General features: G+C 42.2%; 1 protein-coding gene across 6 annotated transcripts in view; it reads right to left on the bottom strand.

Annotated features, from left to right (window-relative positions):
* The window catches only part of CLBA1 (clathrin binding box of aftiphilin containing 1), a 33063-nt gene extending 11275 nt beyond the window's left edge, over window positions 1-21788 (bottom strand). The window contains exons 1-3 of one of the 6 annotated variants that reach the window (XM_089522689.1): window positions 21740-21788; window positions 5709-6418; window positions 844-992 (exon numbers count right to left, since the gene is read on the bottom strand). In XM_089522689.1, coding sequence (XP_089378815.1) covers window positions 844-992; window positions 5709-6170 — 611 coding nt within the window. In that variant the 5' untranslated portion in view covers window positions 6171-6418; window positions 21740-21788. The other 5 variants (XM_089522687.1, XM_089522692.1, XM_089522686.1 and 2 more) reach the window with 5 other exon arrangements.
* Window positions 21789-26834: the final 5046 nt, after the last annotated feature.

The raw sequence follows: 26834 nt of genomic DNA, 5'->3' as shown, positions 1-26834 counted from the left end.
AGCTAAATAGTATTATTATAGCCTAAAGCAGGTGTGGACAAAGTGCAGCCTTCTAAAGATCTGGAAACCATGCCCTATGAGAAGCAGCTTAGGGAGCTGGGTATGTTTAGCCTGGAGAACAGAAGGCTATTAAGAGGTGATATTATAGCTCTGTTTAAATATCTGAAAGGATGTAATACAGCAGATGGAGAAAGCTTATTTTCTGCAGCTCCAGAGCTATACTGCAGCTCCCAGCATTTGTCACTTTTGGCTATGCTAGCCAGGGCTGACGAGAGCTGCAGTCCAACAACATCATAAATAAATAAATAAATAACATAAATACCTAAATAAATAAATCAGGAGCACCACACTCTGTCATTCCTGGCTTAAATCCAGTTGGTAGACTCTACCAGAGCAGATTCGCTGAATAATAATAATAATAATAATAATAATTATTATTATTATTTATATTTCCCTGCCTCTCCCTTTCAGATCAAGGTGGGGTTACAACCTGATAAAAACAGACAATTACATTCAATAAAATCCATAATCAATGGAAAGTTGAGAAGGCAATATTTACCTAAATTGCACTGATTCAGTGAGTCTATTCTAGTTCAGATTAATAAATTGAAGTAAGAATAATGCCTTAACTAGTGGAAGTAGTGACACTTGCTAGAAAAGACAACATGAAGGAAAAGAGATGGGAAGCAAGTACAGATATGTGCACCCACGATTTCACTGTTGAATGATAGGAATATTCTCTGTACCACCACCACATTTTAAGAGTGTGTTGTCCTCATAGAAATCAGCGCAAGCCAAATCCATGCCCCTAATATATTCTTAAAAACCTAATTAAACTATTACCAAAGTTGTTGCTCTGTACATTCAGAATCTTCTGTGTTGTCTGTTTTTGTCTGAAGTACTTGTTCCAAACTGCTTATTTTTTCCAATAGCTGTGGTATGGGAATGGCTGGAAAGCTCAGTTTAATAATATCTTCAACACTGGAGACAGCCTAGAGAAAGCAAAGTAATGTTTGTGCCCTGCAGCCAAAAGTATGTTATATACAGTGTCAAAACACACATTGTTATACTGTATGTATACTGAACACAGAAAATCATTGTATATTGGATATCTCCTAGACATGCTTACATTATCTGTACCTAGGGTTGCCATAAGTGAGGACCTCCAAACCGGGACAAATGTAGGACAAATGCAGGACAACATTTTCAAATGTAGGACACATTTTGTAAAAATGGAGGACATGCAAAAATTGAGGCTTTTTTAGAAATGTTAATATAAATCCATGTTTCTTAGGCATGATCAAAATGGAGGACATTTTGACATTATTCGTAGACAGATCACGGAAATGTACTTCCCTTTCTGGCCACCCCCCTCTCCCCATTCCAAACAGCACATTTGAGCATTGAACATGGCTTTATTTTAACATTGCCTCTTGCATATTTCAGAGGCTTATTCCACAACCAAACCCTTTGGTCAAGGGACTTTGGTTTTTCTTCATTTTGACTTGTTTTGTCTCTATTCCTCCCCACTAAATAAAGGAGACATGAAATGGAGTTAATGGGTACAAGTTGTTCAACAAAAAAGTCTTGTGAGACTCTGTAGGCAAGAGGTGCACCATGTTAAGAACTGCATTAAGCACACTTAGGCTGCTGCCACACTGCTTTCACTCTCATCACTCCATCCTATGGAATCCTGGGATTTGTAGTTTGTTGTGGTGCCAAGGCTGGGCTTTGAAATCTCAGGCATAAGAGAGGCAAAAGGCTTGGGCTGCATCTACACTGGAGAAATAATCTGGTTTGAGACCACTTTAACTGTCTTGCCTGAATGCTATGGAATTCTGGGAATGGTGGTTTGTTCCAGCACCACAGCAGAATGGCAGTTAACCCCTGGAAAGCTCTCTGACCAAGGTGACCAATGCCCTCACCCCAAAATGTAGGGCACCCAAGCAAAAAAAATGTAGGACATGGCCAAAAATAAAAGCTAAAAACACCCATGTAATTATAAATCCATGCTTCTTAGCCATGATCCAAATGGAGGACCTTTTGAAATTTGACCGAAGAGGACATGTCCTGGAAAAGGAGGAGGATGCCTGGTCACCTTGTCTCTGGTCCAAAATACACTGCAGAAATAAAACAATGCTGGACTGAAATGCCCAGAGTTCCTCACCAAAGCTGCATCCACACTGAGGAAATAATCCAGTTTGAGAGTGACTTAACTGTCCTGGGTTAGTGCTGGGGAATGCTGGGAATTGTAGTACATTGTGGCCCCAGAGCTATCTCTGACAGGGAGTCCCATAACCCTCCAAACGTAGTTGAACTGCAGTGCCCAGAATTCCTCCCCAGGTGCATCCACACTGAGGAAATGGTCCAGTTTGAGACTGCTCAGTGCTGGGGAATCCTGGGAATTGTAGTCTATTGTGGCCTCAGAGCCATGACTGACAGAGAAGTCTCAATGTCTCCCAAACACTAGCATTCCCAGGATTCCCTAGCACTGAGTTAAAGCAGTCTCAAAGTGGGTTATTATTCCTGCAGTGTGTGAGAGAGATATAAAAGCTAGGGACTGGATTCATTTGGAGGATCTCTCTGTCCAAAACACACTGCTTGGACTGCCAGGGCTCAGTGCTATGGAATCCTGGGAATTGTAGTTTATTGTGGCACCAGAGTTCTCTGACAGAGAAGGCCAAATGCCTCACAGACCCCAGAATCCCAGAGCATTGAGCTTTGGCAGTTAAAGGGGTCTCAAAGTGCAGAGGGGGGGGGGAGAGAGAAAAGCCAGGGAGAGTGAATGAGAAGCTCATCTTGGCTGTGACTACTCTGAGAGGAGGAGGAGGAGGAGGAGGAGGAGGAGGAGGGAGCCAAGGGAAGTGGCCAGGACCATCAGCCTCCTCTCTTCCACCGAAGACTGCTGGCAAGAGGCTCTGCCCCCAGCCAACGCCTCCTCTGTGGACCATTCAGCTTCCTTTTGTCAAAAGAGCTCTGGTGCCACAAGAAACTACAATTCCCAGAATCCCATAGCACTGAGCCATGGATGTTTAAGGGGGGGTCAAACTATTTCTGCAGCCTTTTGCTACCCCAAAGCCCTTCCTATTTACAAGCAAGGCAAAATCTCTTCCTTCCAAGCCATTGAAACCCAACCCAAGGGGAGGGGGGCTGATTGCTTCTTTCCCATTGGTCAGCTTCGGGAGAAATTTGCATATTACAAGGAAAGGTGTTTAGGGTCTCAAAAACGATCCTGTGATAAAGAATTACAAGAATACTGAGTGGTAGACATTTAAAAGATGAGGAGGCATTTAGACTCCCAGTGAAACAGGAACGATTGATGGCCTTTTTTTCTTTGCTCACTGTAACCTGGAAAGTAATGCCTTTTGCAAGACATATATAACAAGTGGGCTGGCAACAGCTCTCAGTGGCAGATGTCTTGAAGACCTGCTCTCTAGGCTTAAGTCAGGCAGGGAGGCGGGGAGGGTGGCACACAGCCATGGTGAGGGGTAGAGCTGCCTCCAGGGCCTTGCTGGGGGGGAGGTCCCAGGGGAGGGGCTAAATCAGGGTGGGACTGTGTGGCCCTGCCCCAAACTGGGAAAGTCCCGCCCCCAGGCGGGATATGGCAAGCCTATCTGTACCAGGAAACTCCACATTTGTGTGGACAAACTAACATTATCCCCACCATTTTAGAAATTTAGCAAGCCAACAGATCCCTAATGCATTATTAAGAATAGGAAAGATACCCAATATACTGAATCCATCCAGCCAAGATTAACTGAAATTCTTTACTCTCCATCTCTATGTGACCTTGCTGGTCCTCTCGCATATTTTTAGCCAGATTGCCTAATTTCCTTATCTTAATGTAGTGATTTCTTCTTAACATAAAAACCTCCTCAACTCCCTATATCATCTTAGTGCACATTAGCTCCCTATATTACCTGCCACACTTTGATTCCCCCTCCCAAAAAACAAAAACAAAACTGCAGATGGACATCAAGCCAATTCTGATTTGGATCCTGCCCCTTAATATATTTGGAGCTAGTGAAGAAGTCCATAGTAGGTTCCAGAGGCAGAAAATTGGCCCACTGTAACCTGTCCATCCTTTTCTCAGATGTTTTTTCTCATTCTTTTTATATAGATATTCTTCTCATAGAACAACTTGAAGAACAAAGGCCCTTTCATACATCACTTATAGTCCCATAGCTTCACCCTATGGAATCCTAGGTTTTGTAGTTTAATGAGGGACTAGAGCTCTCCGGCCAAGAATACTAAAAGCCCCTTCCTGAACTGAAAATCCCAGAATTCAATAAGATGGATCCATGGCAGTTAAAATGGAATCATAGTGCTATAATTGTATAGTATAAAAGGGTCCTCGCATAAGGCGAGGATGGACTGTATAATCAATATATCTATTCTAATAGGATTGAGTAAAGCTCAGCTGAGGCCCTTTAACTGAAAGGGAATTTTATAAAAATATATGTTAGTAAAAGAAAGAGTTTTTAGATAAGCTTTTTATAACACTGTTATTTATTAAATATTAAATATATTGTTTTATAAAAATAAAGGGGGGTTATATGTTTGATAATAAATAAGATACACTTATAAAATATGCTGGACTTAGTTATTTTAAATAGTATTTTTTGTCTCTGTTAAGATTATCAAAATGGCTAAGTGTTCTGTTTAAATAAATAAATAAATAAATAAATAAGACTGCACCTGGAAGTCAAGGACAACTTTGCAAAGAAGGAGGCAAAACAGTTTTTGGAGCCAACTGATAAGAAAGCTCCATCCTCATTAAATGTCAAGAACACTATTTTTTTGGTTGGGTTACTAAAAGTCAAGAGATATCCCCTTTTGAGCATGCGTAATGGGGGGGGGGGGGGTGATGAATATTAGAACACACCTATGAATCTATAATGACTAATTTAAATGGTCATGAGACATATGATGAGATATGTTATGGGTGGAGTTTTTACATACTTAAAAAGGTGGTCTTAAAATTGATCACATGTCTAGATCTGGACAATAAAAAATGAGATAGAAATATTGTAACAGAAAATGTCTTATAAATACTGTGTAAAACCTCAGACGGTGTGCCTCTTGCCTGAGACAGCCCTTCTTGCAAGATTGTAATGAATAAATTGGGAACTGCTGCTTCATTTGTTTTGTCCTGATTAATTTGTTTTGGTACTTTGGTACTTAGAAAAAATCTGTATCTCACAAGAAGTAAACTGCAATGATTTCTATTTAAAAAGTTGTTCACTTGACTGCTGTAATTTTACAGGCCAAGACAACAAGGACTGCGAGTTAACTGCACAGTTACAGTTTAAGTACAAGAAATACCAAACTGTGTAGACAAAAAACGAATTGTACCAACACAAAGATCCTTTTATCTGGTGATAAGAGCAGTAACACAGCGGAGGGGAGAAATTTGAAGAATGTATGAATCTGGATATCTTCTCCAGTTTTATGAAGAGCAACGATTCCCCACCCCACCCCCTCCACTGTCTTCTTGAGCTAAACCATTTTTACCATACAGCAAAGAAAAAGACAGAAATGATGTTGCAATTTTTTATTGCAGCATGCTGCAAAGTAAAACCTTCCTTCCGGATTGCTGGTTGCTTAATGGTAATAACATGGAAATAACATGTATGATAGCATTCTCAAAAAACAGAAAAGAGCTGAGGACTCTAAGTGAATCAGGGTCTTAACCTATCGAAACATACCTTCACATTAGTAGAAGTTTCTCTTCCATTGTGCCTAGCCGTTTGAGAAAAGAACTGAGTCCATGAGGTAGTGGTGCAATTGTGGTTGAGATCGACACCATTCATATAAACTTGTTTTTCACTTAATTTTTGCAAAGATTCTGGGGTGTCGCTTATGTTCCTCAGCTTGGCTTCACTGAATGCTTCAAAGTCACCCCATGTACTGCTGGTTTCCACTGCGCTGGTGTCAGGAGGAATTTCCAGTGATGCTTCATGCACACTTCCATTCTTGCTGCTAGGAAGACTTTTCTGAACCTTCTCCACTTCCAAGCTTTCATCAAGATTTCTAGCTAGGTTTAGGTAATATTCATCAGCTCCATCAGTCTTTTCACTGGCAGACATCTCTGCTGGCAGAACATTTGAACATGACTGTCTTGAAAGTTCCATACCACTGCGCATTTCTGCTGAGTCCTGCCCCTGCATTTTGATTCCTGCTATTCCAGCTATGAAGAATCATTCAGAAATCTGGACCAAAAAAACCCTCATCACCCAGAAAATATGACCGATTGGAAAATTTTAACATTTCAAAAACATAACCAGGCACTTCATTCTGTCTTGAATAGCTTGCAATAATGTTGCTACAGAAAAGAAAGTGTCCTTCAACGTCTCCCTAAGTCATCAATGCAAGGCTTGTTTTTCAGTCTCAACTTGATTACAATCCAGATTTCAGTCTGCAAAAGAAAGGTTATAAATAAAGAGCTCTCTTATAATGCTGTGTGTAAAGCTTAGAAAAGATAAGCTATCAGAGGGGGAGAAAGACTCCCACTTAGAGAAACACATTCCAATGTGATGCACTGAAATTTTGCACATTAAAGGACCAAAACTAAACCAGAGCCAAAAACTTTAATAGTTTTACTTGCTGTGTTCAGGATCTCTTCAAATAGTTCCACACACTCACAAAAGTTTTGAACTTGGGTTTTTGAAACAGGGTTTCCTGTGACATGGCAAGCCACTTTTGAAACTCATGGTGTTTCATAACTAGTTTGAAATGGAAGAAGTAGGCATGCAAAAGTTTGATTTACTGATGGACTGATTTGTGTTTTTATGTTTATAACTGCGAGGACATTTGCCAACTGTGTGTTATAATAAAATCTTAAATAACTAAACATTTTAAAATGATTAGACCTGTAGCAAAAGAAAGTCTTTGGATCATGAACTTGCACCCATTCCCCTTCTCTGCTCCATTTAATCGTTTCTTGGTTTGCCGCAAGCTATAGTCAGCTGTTTTATCCAAACAAACAAACAAAGGTTTGCATTCAGTCTGCAAACTAGGATGTAATCCAGTTATCAGGTCAAATGCAGTCCATAGTTTCTTGAGATATAACAGCAAACCAAGGTTTTCTGCAAACCAAGAAGTAATTAGGTAGAATGTGCAAGCAGAAAAGAGGTAAACTATGCATTAATAAGAATATTTGGTAAAATAAAATAAAATAGATAAACCTGCCATGCAGATATATCCCCTTTAAGAAAAAACTTGATTCAAGAAAACTTGATTTGGGTAAAAGCTTTTAAAATACAATTTTCAAAAAACAAACTGCTCTAAGAACCTGGATGGGAAGAATAAACCTGAAGCTGGAAAGGGACAGCACCGTTCTCAGAAAGATTTATTATTATTTTGGTTGCAATGGCAGTTTTGTTGAAAAAAAAACAAGTTGACTTCTGGGATTAAGCTATCCATTCATCATTTTGAAACATCTTAAAACCACAAATCTGGAAGAAATTATTTATCTGTTCAGTATAGTCAAATAATCTTTGCATTACAGTAAAATTTAGAACTTGACAGTGACAAAATATCACTTTTGAGAACAAGCCAGAGTGTAGATCGCCAAGAATCCAGCTTGCTTTAATTCAGATTTTCTCTGTACAGCTTTATTGGAGAATAAAATCCTTGGCCTCTTGCCTTACATTATCTTAACTCACTTGACAGGTGGGGGCTATTTGCAGTTTTTATTTTATTTTATTTTACTTTTATCCCGCCTTTCTCCTAAAGTGGGACCCAAGGTGGCTAACAACATATATAAAACACAACAATTAAATTCATAAAAATAATTTAAAAATTACAAATATAAAATTTAAAACATACAGAGTTAAAATTAATAATCTAAAACCAACCCTCTTATCCCCCAATAAAACCAAGCCTGTCAGATCTTTAAAGGCCTGTTTAAATAAATACAGTAAATAAAATTAAGTGGAATTTATCTCAAAGCAGACGTACAAAGGATTACACTTTTGTTTTAGCATTACAACATTCCAGGCAGAGGTTTAAGAAATGAGGTGTGCAATGCAATCCTATTAATATTTACTCAGAAACAAGCTACGTTGAACAGGAATGACTTCTATGTGAGTGTGTGTAACACCGCAACCCAATACAATAGGCAAGTCTCCCAGCCAAAGAGTATTTCCATAACTTGTTGAGTAAAACCTGTCAGGATGACTTTCTGTGAAAGTTTTCCAATACTTAACATCTAGCCTGTTGTTCCCTGCCTCCAGGATCCTGAGATGGACTCTGAGTCAGAGAATGAAGGCTCTGATAGAGAGTCTGAGAGCCCATGCTAGGTCTGCAGTCACAAAAGCAGAGTCCCCAGCAGCCACGTCCCTCATAGGAAGATGCAGGCTTACCCATACCTACCCCATCCGAGAGACGTCAGAACAATGAAAGTCACAGATGCTCAGAACACTTATATAGGAAACACGCTCAGTTAGGGAGCACCTATGAGAACTGAGTGGGCTATAAATAATCCAGTACCTTCTCCAGATGAGTGTTGCTGACAAACAAACTTTCTTGGAAGAAGCAGTACTGGCGTCATGTTCCCTGACTGCTTGCTTTGAATTCTGCTTGGATCCCTGTCTGAATTACCCTTTGGACTACCTGCCTGCACTGTGTACTGAACCATGTATGACTTGGACTATACTGGACTATCTCTGCTTAGCCGATGTCTTGGTGAACTGTGACTACCTCCCTGTAACTCCGTGGGATGCTGTACTTTCATGCTGAGAGTCTGGCTTGCTTCCCAAAAGCAAAGCAGGACAGAGCCTCTCCCAGCACTTGCAAGTCAGGTTTGGGAGGCACATGGCTGTCACTCCAGATTCTTCGAGAGCAAGTCAGCCGTGATGTCTTGTGTCTATGGGTAAATTCCGGACTAATAAGCGATCAAAGTCGCTTCTAATCTGCAGAAGTGCAGAGGTTTATAACACATTCCCTAACATGTGTGGTTTGTTATGTTATTCTTGCTCAAGTGTTGAGTTCCTGTTTGAATTTCTGACTAACAGACATAGTCAAAAACCAAGTAGAATACTCCACAGTTACCCAAAGCCAAAATAAAAAGGTAAGGAAATGTAAGTCCCACCTCATACATGCTCCAAGAACCAATGTGTTGGAAACTTTTGGTGAAGAAGGAGCTAGACATACTTCTGACTGGAAGTGAAACATTTACTCAGAAAATTTACTATCTGCTTTCCCTAGATTCTCTGGTGGACTGCCAATTACAAATGCAACAACGCTCTACTAGGGAGCCAGATTTTAAGAGTCCTATTTCTACACATTAATCAAAATCTGCTAAAAGACAATGTTCCTGTACCAGGCAAGCTTTATCACATGAATAAAAACAATTCAATTAAATTTGTAGAACTAGCCTTTCCCCGCCATCTGCACTGCAGAACCGATGCATTTTTATACCATTTTAACTGCCATGGTTCAATGCTAAAGAATTCTGGGATCTGTAGTTTTGTGAGCTATTTAGCCTTCTCTGTCAGAAAGCTCTGGTGTCACAACAAACTGCAAATCCCAGTATTCTACAGCTTTGAGTCATGGCAGTTAAAGCAGTGTCAAACTGTGTTAGTTCTGCAGTGTGGCAGCAGCCTAGGTAGTGAAACAATTATACATCAGGGATTAGGCAAACTATCTGCATTGCTTCTGATATTGACAATTCACAACCCAGAAGAAATTGCCACAGGTTCTTATATACTATTATCCTTCTCCAATCTAGCATCCTCCAAATAGACTAAACTGCAACTTCCACAATTTCCAGATAATGTGGCAATTGACCGTACTGGCTGCAGATGCTAGGAGGAGCAGTCCAACACATGTAGTAAGTATCAAAGTGAAGAAGACTGTTATACAGCCACAAATATATTTGCCATATGAGGTTGGTGGCACTTTCACCATACAGAACATCAGATAATGCTATCAGCAGATACTGTCATCTTGTTTCAACTACACACTGAATAATTTATAATGAAATCTGTGGGATAATCTGATACGATTATCAGCCCGCAGAAACTGGTATTTATGGTAGAAAGCACAGTTCCCTCTCACTGACAGAGTGAGACATAAAGGAAATGTGATGCTACTCAGCTGAAATGATTAATGCAATTCAAGCTTTTGAGTCACCTCAAAAGTCTTCAGACAAGATATGGGAGGGACTCACTGGCAGAGCACATACTTTGCACGCAAAAGGTGTCAGCTTTAATCTTACATTGTCCGTTAAAAGGACATGAAGCACAGCTGAGCCAACATTTCTCAGTACTGAATTTTTCTACCACACCTTCATCCAGAAACAGCCACTTTGTTGTTGACTCCCAGACACACTGGAGAGGCAGTTGCCATTTCTCCAACTCAGTCTCAAGACGTAATAATGATCTGGGGTATCAGGAAGATGCAGCAAGGTTGCCCATACATCTGTCACCACTTCCAACAGCGTCAAGAATTTTTGGAAGAAAAGTTCTTCCTCTGTTGCAAAGTTTTCCCAATCCCTCAAGAATATCTGGCCACGTGGTCCATTCCCCTTTAGCACCCATGGTAAGTGTGGAGATAGAGGGGGGTTATCTTTTCATTCAGCTCTGTGTGTATGTATGTGCCTTCAAGTTCCCTGTCAACTTATAATGACCCCGTCCATTTCCCATAGGGTATTCTGAGGCTGGGAATACTCAGAGGTGGTTTTGCTAGTCCCTTCCTCTAAAATATACTCTACAGCGCTTGGTATTCATTGGTGGTCTCCATCCAAGTTTCTGAGATCAGATGGCCCTTTCTAGTCTTCTTTTTCTCCATCGTTCTATGTCCAGCTAGAAGGTTTTTAGCAGCATTGGTATTGAGAGAATAGTGAGAGGATTGAGAGGATGATGAATGGGAAAGAATGGGAGTCTAGTCTAGCTGATCCTATTGTAGCTGTGTAGGCCTGCCTACAACCAGCAAGGTAAATATAGCTAACTATAGAATCACTCAATGAGCATTTATGAACAGAAAAACAGAGAGAAGCTTGCCTCATCAGCTTCTCCCAGCATGTTAGGAAAAAGCGTAATTATATACAGTATTTGGCCACAAAAATGGAAACCATAAGAAAAATGGAGATCGGCAAAACCAAAAATCATCCCTGGAAGCATTTTTGAAGAAGCTTGCAAGAGGTCTCTAGAAGGCTCAAAATGTTTGTGTTCACTTATTTAAGGCTTTCTTGACTTGGGTGTTTCATTTCACAGGCACATATGCTGTAGATCGTTTTGAACAAAATGTTTGCTGAAATGTGTTGAAGTACTTTTATTTTCTGTGGTTTAGGAGCCTATCCCTACTGTTTCCATATTATTTCTGCCCCTGGTACCCATCTACTTGTAGGCATTTCTATAATTCAAAGTAGCAAATCAAAGGAAGAACTCTATGCAAAACCTGCAGAGCTTTAATAAGACAATAATGGGCCTGATAAATGTATTGTTTGATTCAATACAAGGCACTGTCATATGTCCATATAGGCTTAGTGTTGATGTGTGCGTTGTTACCAAGTTTGGTTTTATATAAATTTTGGGTGCCATGTGATCTAAATCTATGACCCCTGACTGACCCCATCGCTAGCCGCCATTACCCTAAAAGCGAGCTGACCACGTAGCCAGCTGTCTTGCTAGGCTTGGTCCCAGGAAAAGGTAGAATTTAAACCTTTCAGCAAGCAGTTTTGGGAGTTGCCATACTAGTTTCGCTGGCTACCCAAAGAAGAGAGGACAATAGAGGTAGCCTCCTTCTCAATGAGCGAGTGATTAACTTAACAGCTCTGCCATCAAGATATTTGTCTCCCCCTGAAAAGTGCCAGACCTTCTCTTTGTGTATCCATTGTGTATGTTTCAGCTTAAACAAAGATAGAGTCATCAAGCCTTTGTTCCCCAGGCTGCCATAGCCTGAGGTTATGTTTAGGGGTATATAAGGACCCCACTTCCAACCCTCCAGTGGGCTTGTAGATTCAGTTCCGAGCCTGAGTTACTTGCTTGTAGAGCATCCTGCTCCAAGCTTGCATTCCTTGAGCCTTGGGCTCTGCTGAAATCACTTGAGTGAAGCCAAGCTCACTGTCATCAGGCCTCTTGTTAGCTTTTGCCCGCCGGAACTCAGCTCCTAGCCACCATGGCTGCCACTTTCTTTTCCCGTTCTCACGGCCGTGTCTCACCATTCACCATCCCTCACATCCGTCGCTTTGGAGAAGACTCCTAAGGTAATTAGCCCAACGGTGCCTCTATCCTTTCTCCTTTACTCCCGAATCTCTCCCCTCCCTTGCTTTAGCACTGAATGTGTGTGTGCGTGTGTGATCCCCTTTGTTGTGTGGCTTTAATAAATGTTTTATATTTTTATTGGAACTCATTGGCATTTTGAGTCTCTTTCTCTCTTGGGGTTGGTCTAGATGACCTCTGGTATACACATAGGGACCCGACCCCGCTGTGTGCATTGTTAGGACACGCCTCTCATAAATTCCCCTAATTCGATCCTTCCTAACAGTGTTCATGTTGTTTCCGATTTATGGCTACCCTTAAGCACACCTATCACTGGGTTTTCTCAGCAACATTTGTTCAGAGAGGGTTTGCCTTTGCTTTCCTCTGAGGCTGAGAGAGTGTGACTTGCCCAAAATCATGTAGTAGGTTTCCATAGCTGAGTGGGAATTCAAACCCTGACTTCTAAGAGCCATAGTCCAGCGCTCAAAGCACCACTCCACTTTGTCTCTCAGGCTTAGTGTACAAAGCATAGGATGCACTGTAATACTGTATAAATACTGAGTGTAAGGAGTTTATCACATGGGGGCAAACTGCAAAAATCCCATTCAAAAATGGGATTTAAAACCAGAAAAAACACACAAAAGCGGGTAGTTTTTCACACACGACAGGGTTAATGTGACATAAACCCAAACAGAAAGTAGACAAAACTCACCTCTTTTTACTTTCGTCTGAAATACAACCCGCTTTTGCGGGTTTTTTTGTTTTTGTTTTACTTTCGGTTCAAGTTAACCCAGAACGTCGTCTGAAAAACTACCCACTTTTCCAGCTTTTTTTCCAGTTTAAATCCAGTTTCTGTATGGGATCCATCCCGTGTGATAAACTCCACAGTAATCAGAAGTTAAGGTTTGAAGCAGGGAAAGCACAATTGCAATCCCCACACAGCTACAAAGCATGGAGTGGGATGAGGGTCAGCTGTCTTGAGACCATTGCAGCACAAACAAGGAGTCAAGGGGCACTTCAAAGACTAACAAGTGTTATTTGGCATAAGCTTCCATGGTCTGAAGTTGGCTGCAGTCCACTAAAGCTTGTGCCAAATCAGTTTAAGATTGTCCTGACAGTCACTACTCAAAACCTTATGGATGGAGCAGTAACTTTCTTAGGATCAATGACAATTCCACAACAGACTTTTCAAGCTGTCCACAACTCTTCAACATGCTTGATGGTTTAAAATATATTGGGTGAGGGTGGCACAGGGGCATGGAAGATTTTGCTTCTGTGTTTTGCTTCTGTGTTTTCTTTAGCCATGAGTCTATACAGAAAGTAGCAAATTGGCCATTTTCTGACAGGCTAGCATAACTCGGGGGCGGGGGGTGTACAAGGACAAAAGGGGGCAGGATAATAAAGCACATTGTTCAGAGCTGTTGGAGAAAGGGCAGCATAAAACCTTTACTGTGGTTGTTAACTACTCTCAAGTTGGGTTTGACTTATGGCAACCCCATGAATGAGAGACCACCAAGTCACCCTATCCTCAACAGACCTGCTCAGGTCTGGCAGACTCAGGGCTGTGGCTTCCTTGACTGAGTCTATCCATCTGAAATATGGTCTTCCTCTTTTCCTACAGCCTTTTATCTTACCAAGCATTATTGTCTTTTCTAGTGAGCCATGTTGTCTCATGATATGGCCAAAGTACAACAGCCTCAATTTAGTCATCTTGGCTTCCAAGAAGAATTCAGGCTTGATTTGCTCCAGGACCCATTTATTTGTCTTTTTAGTAGTCTACTGTATATGTATACATAGTAGATTGTAGTCAAGAAATCAGGAGGAGACTAGGAATGGGAAGGGCAACTATTAAAGAACTAGACAAGAACCTAAAGTGCAAAGACATACAGCTGAATGCTAAAGTGAGGATAGTCCAAGATAATGTATTCCCCATCACCATGTACAGACATGAGACATGGACAGAGAAGAAAGCAAATAAGAAGAAAATAAATTCATTTGAAATGTGGTGCTGGAGAAGCGTGCTGAGGATACCATGGATGGCCAAAAAACCCAAACAAATGGCTACTTCAACAGATCAAACCTGAATGCTCCCTGGAAGCCAAGATGATCAAGTGAGGCTCATTATGAGAAGGCATCAATCATTAGTTAGAAAACACAATGATGCTGGGAAAGGTAGAGAGCAGTAGAAGTAGAGGAAGACCACATGCCAGATGCATGGACTCTTATTAGGGAGATTACAGGTATGAATTTACAGGACCTGAGCAGAATAGTGAAGGAAAAGGGGTCTTGGAGATATCTCATCCACAGGACACCATGAGTCAAAGTCCATTTGAGAACAGCTAACAAGAGAGTTAGAGTGGCATAGTGATTTGAGTGTTGGACTATGACTCTGAAGATCAGGATTTGATTCCCAGCTTGGCCATGAAACCTGTTATGTGATCTTGGGCAAGTCACACTCTCTCAGGCTCTGGGGAAGGCAATGGCATACCTTCTCTGAACAAATCTTGCCCCCCCAAAAACCCATGATAAGATTGCCTTAGGGTCACCATGCGTCAGAAACAACTTAACGGTGCACAACAACAACAACAACTTTATCTGTAGACCTCTATTTGCCTTCGAGTCAATCCCAACTCATGGTGATCCTATGAATGAGACATCTCCAAGCCCCGCTATCCTCCATGCTCTGCTTGGGTCCTGCAAACTCAGGCCCATGTCCTCCTTAATTGAGTCTATCTATCAGGGGCACAGTCTTCCTCTCTGATACCATCTATCTTTCCTAGCATTATTGTCTTTTCTAATGAGTTGTGCCTTTTCATGATGAGGCCAAAGTACGACAGCCTCAATTTAATCATCTTGGTATTTCCATCCTGATCCACTCAAGGACCAATTTGTCTTTTGGGCCATCCACAGTATCCTTAGCACTCTTCCATAGCACCACATCTCAAATGGATGAGTCACCAATGTCTGAAACTTAATATGGCCAAAACAGAGCTACTTGTCATTCCACCTAAGCCATATTCACAATATTCCTTTACAATTACTGTGGACAATACTGTTATTCAACCTGTGAATGAAGCTCATATTCTGGACTTTTTGTTCGGTTCTTCTTTATTGTTTGTTCCGCAGATCCAGGCCACTGCCAAGTCATGTAGATTTTTTCTCTACAATCCTGCCAGGATTAGACCTTTTATTTCTGTCTCGATGGCAAAAACATTACTCAATGCGCTGGTGGTCTCGTGCTTGGATTATTGCAATTCACTTTTGGTGGGTCTTCCTCAATCCTACCATGGCCCTTTAATTTCTGTGCAACACTTGGCAGTCAGGATCATCTTCTCTCCCCGTCATTTTGATCACATCACCCCCTTATTGTTATCCCTTCACTGGCTCCCTATTCCTTTCAGAATCTGTTACAAACTTCTTCTGTTGACTTTTAAAGCTCTTCGTGGACTGGCTCCCTCTTTCTTGTCAGTGCTCATCTCTTCCTATCATCCTCCCAGTGCATTATGATCTTATGACACCAGTCTCCTAACTCAGCCAAGGTTCTTCTCCTGCCCTGCTCAGATTCTCCCATACTGCTCCGTATGCTTGGAATCTTCTCCCCACCCAATTGAGAACTGTTACTTCCTTGGCCAATTTTAAGGCCAAGTTGACAACAAGTTTGTTTAGTGACACATTCCATATCACTGTCAATTTGTCATGATGTTTATGTTTTGATTGTGTGCTTGCTGTATTATTTTAGAGAAGTTTTAATTTTGCAATATTGACGTTTTAGACTGTATGCCGTTTGGCAGGTTTTTATTCTTGTTTCATTTTGATATCTACTATGTAAAGCACTGTGCAAATCCTACATGCTCTGTACATAAATGTTAATACTACTACTACTACTAATAAAGTGAGTTTATCTTCTTTCTGTCCACTTTCTTCACCTCCAGCTCTCACATATCTGAGGAAGTAGACTGAAGTCTACAAAAGCTCATGCTGCCAACTACTTTCTTTCAGTTAGTCTCAAAGGCACTACAAGATCTCTCTACATACTGATTGTACAGACTCACACGGCTTTAGCAATAGCAAGTAACAAGTACATTTCTATACCGCTTATCAATGCACTTAAGCATTACAAATTGTAAGCTAATTGCCCCCAACAACCTGGGTACTCATTTTAGTAACCTCGGAAGGATGCCAGAGTCAAGCTTGAGCCCTTTCACTGGTATTGAACTCGCAACCTTATGGTTTGTGAGTGAGTGGCTGCAGCACAGGCATTTAACCACTGCACCACCAGAGCTCCTGGCTATATCTTTGATATTGTTGCAGATATAGGGTGCAAATAACTGAAAACCGAGGCCCAAGGTAGGATAGGAAAACAAGTTTAATTTGGCCAAAAACTCACAGGGGAATCATTTCCCAAAACCTGCGAGCCCCAATCTTTATCCACATCCTTATTTTATAACATTAGAATAACACAGGCTGGACTTCATTCCGCCCCGGACATTCCATAGAAAGCATTTCCTATTACATACGACACTTGCTATCATCTCTTGCTGACATTTCCAACTGCATAATCACTTGCTTGCAGAAATCAAGAAGTGAAACTTCAGGTTCTGTTACAAATATTGTTGAGTTGCAGATTTTGACATCTAGCCCTCCTGAACTCAAAACACTCACCGAAACCAGACAGTAAGGGGAAAAGAGGGAAGTCAGCAAATTTCTGGCTAACATATCTCTTTTACTGACCTTTGGTAAGTAGCTCAGTAGCTTATTATTATTATCCCCTTATCAAGCAGCAAGCCAACAAGCCATTAGCTTTATAATATTGCTTGGGGGTACTCCTGGACTCATCCCTCCAGTTTAAATATTGCTTGGGGGTACTCCTGGACTTGTCCCTCCAGTTGTCATCTCAGATAGATGCAAGAGCCAGGACTGCCTGTTATCAGCTTTGGCTGATATGCCAATTGTGGCCCTTCCTGGAACCAGGGGACCTAGAAACGGTAGTACATGCACTGGTAACCTCTCGATTCAATTTCTTCAATGCACTCTACATGGGGCTACCCTTGTACCTAGTTCAGAAACTTCAACTAGTTCAAAATATGGCACCCAGATTGGTCACCAGAAAATCTAGAGGCAACATAACACCTATATTAAAATCGCTTCGTTAGCTGCCAATTAGTTTCCGGGTGCCGTACAAGGTGTTGGTAATAACCTTTAAAGCCCTCCATGGCTTGGGTCCAGCATACTTAAGGGAGCGCCTTCCTCCATACAATCCACCCCGCACACTCAGGTCCTCTGGGAGAAACCTATTGCAGCCAAGAAAGACTAGGCTGGCTGTGGTTACCCAGAGGACCTTTTCATCTGCCGCTCCTGAACTGTGGAATGACCTGCCGAAGGAGATCCGTCATAATATGACTCTTGACGCCTTTAAGAAGGCTGTCAAGACAGATCTCTTCTGGCAGGCCTTCTCTGACTGACTGCCCCATAATGTTGATATGGCCGCCCTGTCTGCCCCATGATGCCTTGTTTTAATCATGTGTAATGTACAAAGTTAATTGTAACTGTAATTGTATTTTAAGTGGGTAAGGAGATGATGTGATTTTTACTTATATTTGTTTTATAATTGTTATTGTTTTGTTTTATGGTTGTAACCCACTTTGATCCTTCAGGGAGAGGCGGGCTATAAACACATTGTTGTTGTTGTTGTTGTTATTATTATTATTATTATTATGCTATATATATATTTAGTGCTCATTTGTATATCATATATGTGTGTGTGTGTGTGTGTAGATACATAGTGATAGGCAATGCAATGACTCGGATGACCCTCCCTTTGGTGCTCAATATATATGGAGATACATGGTGATGGGCAATGCAATGACTCGGATGACCCTCCCTTTAGTGCTCAGTTGTATATCTTTACTCTTCAGGATGTTGTTTACTTGTTTCAGGGCTGCCCTTCCAAATTCCTAGCCTCCTCCTTCCCTCTTGCCTTCTGCAGTCTCCATGTAGCTTTACACTCTGGGATCTTGCCCAGTTCCTTCAAATAGCTGCCCCTTCCAAGTCTTAGAGCCTTCTCCTGATTTGTGGACTGTAGCCTCCTTTGTAATTAATGACTGCCATTTAGAGACACACAACACAACCTCCTTCACACACACCTCTCCTCTCCACTCCTCGATCCCATTCACCCGCCCCTCCTGCTCCAAGGAAGTGCTCTTGCGGAAGGCTTTGCTGGGGAGGGGGGAACCAAAGGTGATGGGAACCAAAGTCAAGGGGCCAAGGCAGGTGGGGGAGCCATAAAGGGAATGGGGGGTCCTCACCTCCTTCTCCTCCGCCTCGCGCACCTTCCTTCCTCCTCAACGGTCAGCAGCGATTCTGACAGTGACTGGGAAAGAGGCGGGGCCGCCGGCAGGTGCCGGACTAGGGAAACCTGATTGGCTGGACTAGCCGGAGGGGGCGTGGCTTTAAGTGGTGTGTATAGAATGCTCGAGGAGGGGTGGAGAAGTGGACGCAGCAGCCCCCTCTAAGGGAAAGAGGGAAAGAGAGTAAAGAGAAGTGGGTGGAGCCATGTAAAGTGACTTGTAGGCGGAGCTTTCCTCTCAGCGAGATGGCCGTTTGTGTTGCCCCTAGAGATAGGTCTAATCCTAGAGTGCCGCGCGAAACAGAGCTTTACTGTTCTAGGGTTCTCCAGTCAACATGAATGTCCAAAACACACTGCAGAAATAATCCAGTTTGAGGCCGCATTAACTGCCCTGACCCTGAGGGGATTATGGGAACTGTAGTTTTGTGAGCTTTTTCTGTCAGAGAGCTCTGGTGCCACAATAAACTACAGTTCCCAGGATTTACCAGGACTGAGCCAAGGCAGTTAAAGTGGCCTCAAACTGGGTTATTTCTGCAGTGTGTCTTGGACCTAGGCTGCATCCGCATTGCAGAAATAATCCGGTGTGACGCCGCTTTAACTGCCATGGCACAATGCTATGGAATTCTGGGATTTGTAGTTTTGAGAAACATTTAGCCTTCTCTGGCAGAGAGCTCAGGTGCCACAACAAACTACATTTCCCAGAATTCCAATAGCATTGAGCCATGGCAGTTAAAGTGGTGTCAAACCGGATTATCTCTACAGTGTGAATGCAGCCTGCGTAACAATAAATTCCCAACTGGAGCTAACTTTCTTTCTGTGAAATTATCTATATGGGAAGAAAGTACTGTATGTGGAACTGATCCTGGGATTAGTGGGGTCATGGTACCATTTTGTATTGGACCCCAAAAATGATGTTTGCCTCCCGCTCAGTTGCAAGTAGAAGCTTAGCCTTTCCTTGAGTGGCACACAGTTCCAACCCTTTTAAAAATTATTGATCTTGTTTTAGAAATTCCCCACCCGACATGAGCCCTGAAGGCAATTGGTATTGAAGACGTAAGAAGGCGTATCATCTTCTGTCCACTTTGTTGTTATTATTACTGAGTAGCCACACTGCAGAATTAAAGCAGTTCGATACCAGTTTAACTGCCATGGCACTACACCGTAGAATCCTGGGATTTGTAATTTGTGAGAGATTTATCTTGGTCTGCCAAAGAACCCTGATGCCTCACCAAACTACAAATCCCAGGGTTCTGTAGGATAGAGTCATAACTGTTACAGTGGTGTCAAACTGCTTTAACTCTGCAATGTGGCTGCATCCTACTACCCTCTCAATCTGAATGGACTATGACTCTGGAGACCAGGGTTCGAGTCCCTGCTGAGCCATGAAACCCACTGGGTGACCTTGGGCATGTCACACTCTCTCAGCCTCAGAGGATGGCAATGGCAACTCCCCTCTGAAGAAATTTAACAAGAAAACTCCTTGATAAGTTCTCCTTAGGGTCGCCATAAGTCAGAAATGACTTTCAATAACAAGGCATACAACAACAACAATCCTATGGAGAGTTCTCATGTAATGTCTGGAGATGTATGAAGAAACCAAAAAGCCCTCCGGCAACAGGTTTCGTTCCTCTTCAGATAATATTACTATCTTTGAATAGAAATATGAAACAGAATGTAGTCATGGCCTAAAAGCTCTTATGGGCAGGGCTCTCTTTACCTCTTGTTTATCCCCAGGGCGAGGCTTTGGTAAAAAATTCAGGGAATTTAGCAATAAAAGGCTCTTCCTATTTCCTGGAGCCTTGCTATTTTGTCCTGACTCACAGGTTACGGAAATAAGTCAAAGGGTGCATCTGCACTGTAAATAATGCAGTCTGACACCACTTTAACTGCCATGGCTCCATCCTACAAAATCCTGGGATTTGTGGCATTATGAGGCACCAGCACTCTTTGGCAGAGAAAGCTAAAGCTCTTGTAAAACTACCAGTCCCAGCATTTCCTAGGACGGAGATACAGCACTTAAAGTGGTGTCAATCTGCATTATTTCTACAGTGTAAATGCACCCCAAATATTCTCTAACCTGTTCCCTCCCTCACTATTTGTTTCAGCAAGTGACATCGAAGGGATAGGAAGTGTATAGTACAGTACTTCAGAGGTTGTTTAACTACAACTCCTAGCTTGTCTTATGAGTAGGGTTGCCATAAGTCAGGACCTCCAAACCAGGACAAATGTAGGACAAGATTTTCAAATGTAGGACACATTTTATAAAAATGGAGGACACACGAAAAAATTGGATGATTTTTTAAAAATGTTAATATAAATGCATGTTTCTTAGGCATGAACAAAATGGAGGACATTTGGGCATTAGGCAGATGGCAGAAATGTACTTCCCTTTCTGGCCAAACCACCCCCCTCCATTCCAAAACACACACGACAGCACATTTCGGCATTGAACATGGCTTTACTTAACATTGCCTCTCTTCCATATTTCAGAGGCTTATTCCATAACCAAACCCCTTGGGTTTAACACTTAGCATGGTTTAACATGGCTATGCATATTGAACATGATGTCAAGGTGGTTTCACAAGAAGTGGATTTGCCGTTTCAGGTTTCTTCCACCAACTGTACTTCTCAGAAGTGTCTACTTGGTCAAGGGAAAGCACAAAAAATACACCAAAAACACACTTTGGAAGGCGACAGTGTCTTGCTTTCAGAAAGAGTGAGCGCATGCCTCAGAAGCTGATTGATATCAATATCACCATCCTCATCATCATCACTATCATTGTCCAAGCAAGGCAGGCTTGTTAGCATTCAAAGCACCCAAATGCATTTTGGATAGTCACACCATCTCAGCTTCAGAAAGAGTGAGTGCATGCCTCAGAAGCTGATTGATATCAATATCACCATCAATATCAATATCACCACCAGAAGGCTGGGTTGTATATATTTAATAACAAAAATAAAATAAAATAGAAAACCAAGGCTGGGTTGTATATATTTAAAAATAAAATTAAATTAAAAAAACAAGGCTGGGTTGTATATTTTTAATAATATAAATATGGATTGAGACTATTAGTCGCTCTTATTGCCTTTTTGGCTGAAGGGTGGGGTATAAATACCATAAATAAATAAAAATAATTAATAAATAATTAAAAAACCCCACCAAGACAGACCTGAACTGGCCACTCACCTCCCCGCCTCCTCCTCCTCCTCATCTTCATATTTGGTGCCAGGAAATGGCGCTTTTCCCTCCCCCTGGCCAGAGGCCTTGGTCCTCCTCCTCCTCCTTTGCTTCCTCCTCCTCCAAAGCTCCTGACACTGGCCAATGGCAGACTGGGGCTGGAAACAGGCCAGCCCCTGCTCTTCTGCCATTGGCCAGAAGGCTTAGGGGACAAGCGCTGTCCTTTAAGCCCCACGCGTGGGCGCGCAAAAGGGGCGAGCGTGCGCTGCCGCCGGCCGCGGCCCAGGCAAGTACCGTGGGCGGTGCAGTAGCTGTGCTGGGGGAGGTAGAGGAGGAGCGGAGGAGGAGGAGGGCGGCACGGCTATGGAGGAGGAGGAGGAGGAGGAGGAGGAGGGTGGCCGGCCAGCCACGTTAGCGGCCACAGCAATGGCCGCATGAGCAGCCCGGCCCAGAGGCTGGGACCAAAACCAAGATTTGAGGCGAACCAGGCCGGGGCGGGCCCAGTTCCCCCAAAAGCGGGATTGTCCCGGGGGCCGCTGGGTTATGGCATCCCTACTTATGAGGGGAATAGAAATAGTATTGACTTATGGTTGCCCTGTGGATTTCCTAGGGGTTTTTAAGGCAAGGAGTACTCAGAGGTGGTTTTGCCAATCCCTTCCTCTGAAATATAGTCTCCAGTGCCTGGTATTCATGGGCGGTCTCCCATCCAAGTACTAACCAGGGCTGACCCTACTTACCTTGCAAGATCAGATGGGATCTGGTGCCTTTAGGATATCCCCAAATAAACATGCCTAGAATTGCAGCTTGTCTTTGTGCTTTTAAATATATCCACTGGGGTTTGGTCCCCCCTCCCTTGGATACCAAAAATCATGGATGTTCAAGTTCCATTAAGTGCAAAGGATAGTACAATGGGACCCTTTTATAAAATGGCAAAATTAAGGTTTGCTTTTTGGAATATATATATATATATATATAGAGAGAGAGAGAGAGAATGTTTTCAAGCCGTGGATGCTTAAATCTGTGAATAAAGAATCCGTGGATACGGAGGGTACTCTTTTATAACAGCAGGTCTGGCAAGCAAAGAGTCAGCTGCTTTGCGCTCTAGTACCAGCAGAAAAGGCTTTGGGATGGAGGAGGGGAAGGAAAGACTCCCAGCTTCAGGCCACATGCCAGCGTGCTGTGGTAATGTGTACAGAAGCTGCCTGGAACAATAGCGCTCTGCCCAGGGTCAGACCAGGCTATGTTGCCTTCATCTTTTCAGCTGCAGCTATCCTAGAAAGAAAGACAAAGAGAGAAGGCTGAACAATGAAAAGCCAAACTGAGATAACATGTAAACAGACTAGGAGAAATGATGCAAAGAAATGTGCACCGCACACAGCCTGGCATATATGTGACTTTTACTTGTGAGGGTGAAAAGGGAAAGGGAATAGACCTAGATTTATACCCTGGAAGAAACGACAAGACAAAACAATGTGCATCTCTAATGCAAACAGAATGGGTTACTGGGTCCATTTGGACAAAATTTAACCAGGATAGAATAGAATAGAATAGAAATTTATTGTTAAAAGCTAAAAGCTGTCACAATATAAAATATATCCAAACAGTAAATACAAAAACAGAGTTTAAAAAAAATGCATAAAAATCACCAAAAACAACATGGTAAATAACCAGGACAGTAAGATGGTGATGATGATGATGATGACGACATTTATTTGTATCCCACTTTCCCCTGAAAATTGGGACTCAAAAGCGGGTTACGGTCTCAAAGCACAGGACAATTAAAAACAATTAAATTAAAAACCATTAAAACAGAATTAAGCTATTACAATATTAAAACAGATCATTTGTTGAAAATCAAAATATAGTTCAAAAGGATATGCATTTATATTGTATATACAAAAGATTTCTAAAACCCCACAATAACAACAGATTCCACCAGAAGAAGAATCTCGTAACATACATTATGACAGAGACATGATTCTATGATTCTATGAGTCTACTGTTCTATGGGGCAATTGGTTTACAGATTGTAAACTGCTTAGAGAGGGCTGAGTTCACTACGAAGGGGTATAGAAATGTAAATGCTATTGCTATTGCTCCATATCTGCCCCAGGCCAGATCTCTCCCTACGTGGTCCACGAGGATGGCGGCAGATTCTCGTCCCCCAATAACTTATTGCATTTCTTTGGATTCACTTATATATCTCACCATTCAATTAAAATTTGGCTTGAAGCCTTACAATAAGAGCCTACAGCAAAATACAGGATTGTCATCACAACGTAAAAAGAATGAACAGGCATGTCAATAAATACAGTGGGTCCTTGGTATCTGCTGGGGTTTGGTTCTAGGATCCTCCCATGGATACCAAAATCCTTGGATGTTCAAGTCTCATTAAATATAATAGATGGTAAAATGATGTCCCTTAAATAAAATGGTAAAATCAAGCTTTGCTTTTTAGAATGTGTGTGTATGTGTGTGTGTGTGTGTATATAATAGAACCCTAGACTTCTAAAAAACTCAGTGAAAAACCTTGGTGTAGTATGTAATAAGGTTTCAGGTTACAAACAAATCTTGCCTATGCTGTACTGATTCTATTTTTATAAAAATTACAATTTGTATATTTATGGGTGATTTAAAAACCCACACATACACACAGTGGAGAGGAAATGGCTTGCTAGGTAAACATACATGATTTATTCCTGTACCTGTGAAGATGTTTGTTATGTGGAAGTTGGTAAGTCAGAGGCTTCCAGGGAGTTTTGCACTTTTTGGCTTCCAGGAGATGAAAACAGCATGTCTAATTGTAAGTAAACCACAAGGTTGCGAGTGCAAGACCAGCAAAAGGGCCCAAGCTCGACTCAGGCTTGCATCCTTCCGAGGTTGCTAAAATGAGTACCCAGACTGTTGAGGGCAAATTAGCTTACTTGCTAGTTAGCTTACTTGCTGTTCACCGCTATGATCTTTGGAATAGCGGTATAGAAAAAAAAACAATATTAGGGCTTGGCGCATATGGATGCTGCACCGTATTGAGCCCTAATATTGGCGCAAATGGCCCGTTTGTACGCGGCCATTTTTGGGTACCTCCAAGTTCTTTTTGACTTCACAGTTTAGATAACTCATGGTGTCACACACACACACACACACACACTGATCTCCTCCCAGCCTACACCATGCAGACTCCTTAGTCATGCTTTTTGTACTCATTTTAATCATTAACCGTAAATTCTGTACATCATAGGAAAATTAAAATTATACCTCAATTACAGTATGATATGCATGGTCTCAGTATATTTACACATACAGTACATAGTTTCATGTGGTTGAAGTGAAAATTTGGTAAATGGTGATGTTTTCAAAGAAAATATAAAAATAATAATTTTTAATTTTTAAAATTATAATTAATTAAAAAAGCACCAAGCCTGGGCCTCTCCTTTCCCTTCCTTCTGAGCCTCACCCTATTTCTCATCCTATTTCTTCAGCATTTTAAAGGGACCTAGACAAATGCCATAGCCAATTTTTGCCCAAAAGCAGATGTTTGAGGAGCAGTGGTGTCACCCCTGCTTAGGGTGTCACCTAATGTGGTCCACACCACCTGCACTCTTCTCAGGAGTAATAGTGCCACTGTATTTGCAGATGACCACTCGAAGAAATACCGTTACAGGTAAGCAACCTGTCCTTCTTCTTTGTGGTCTCTGCGAATCATACAAATGGGTTGAGACTGACAAGCTTAGATCAACGGTGGAAGGAGTGTCATGAGACCCAAATAACGTTCAAACAAAGTGTGTTTATTTTCCACAACAAAAATCTTGAACCAAGAAACTGTGTCAGTCAGTCATTTTTGGTACCTCAACAAGTAGCACTTAACCTAGGCATAAGTCACATAAATAACAGAAGAGGTCACACAAGACCTATGTAAACCATCAGAATGTTGTAAACAGCACAAAATTTGGCAAAGGACATTCTTTTGAGAACATGTAAACCAAGTGAAATGTAAACATTTGAAACAAACTCATGGACTCGCAGTGCAATCAATGTAACCCTGAGACCAACACTGCCTTTCCAAAGGCTGCATCCCGTTTGGCCCTGGTGTCCAGCCTATAGTGCTTAATGAAAGTCAAAGGCTGGGACCAAACAGCAACTTTGTAAACATCCTCCAAAGGGATCCCTGTCAAGAAATCAGAGAAGGCTGCTACCACTCTAGTTGCATGGGACCAAACCCTGGCCGGGAGGGGTCTGCCTAACAAGTCATAGCAGAGGTGGATGGTACCAGCCACCCATTTGGAAAACCTCTGCGCAGTCACAGGCAGTCCCTTCTTCGGTTCCGAGTAGCATTGGAAAAGTCTCTCAGAATGGGTCGAACCCATGGTTCTGTCCAAGTAGAAAGCCAAAGCCCTCCGAATGTCCAAAGTGTGTAGACTGCGTTCGACCTCAGTGGTCGGGTTCGAGGCCAGGATAGGCAAAACAATGTCTTGTCACATGTGAAAGGCAGACACCACTTTAGGCAAGAAGGTGATGTCGGTACGGAGGACGACCTTGTCCTTATAGAACCTAAGAAAAGGCTGGTCACTCTGTAAGGCACAGAGTTCGCCTGCATGGCGGGCAGAAGTGATGGCCACAAGGAAAGCAGTTTTCCAAGTCAATAGTCTCAAGTCTGTTGTGGCCATGGGTTCAAAGGGCTTGGATTGTAGGGCAGACAGCACAGTGTCCAGGCTCCAAGCCGGTGCCGGTACTGAGACCAGGGGGTGAAGGTTGCCACAACCTTTCAGGAAACTTTTCACAAAGCGGTCCCTGAAAAAGGAGGGTTTGCCATCAAACTGAAAATGAGAACAGATGGTGGAAAGGTAGCACTTAATAGAAGTAAGGCACAGCCCTGCGTCCAAAAGCACCATTAGGAACTCCAGCACCACCTGAGTCGTCACCTGGGCTGGAGAGAGGCCTCTGTCAGAAAGGAACAAAAGAAATTTCTTCCATCTGGAAGTGTAGGACTTTTGGGTAGCCGGCTTCTGGGCAGCCAAGATCACCGTCTGTACCGAAGAGGGTAGCGAGGCTAGGGACAGAGCCTCCAAGCCACCAACGGCAAGCTCTCGATGTCTGGATGTTGAAC

Source organism: Sceloporus occidentalis, unplaced genomic scaffold (genome assembly GCF_023333645.1).
Source record: "Sceloporus occidentalis isolate IW3139 unplaced genomic scaffold, rSceOcc1.0.p SCAF_4, whole genome shotgun sequence".
In the NCBI taxonomy this organism is placed as follows: Eukaryota; Metazoa; Chordata; class Lepidosauria; order Squamata; family Phrynosomatidae; genus Sceloporus; species Sceloporus occidentalis.
This window is presented reverse-complemented; position numbering and strand designations above follow the sequence as displayed.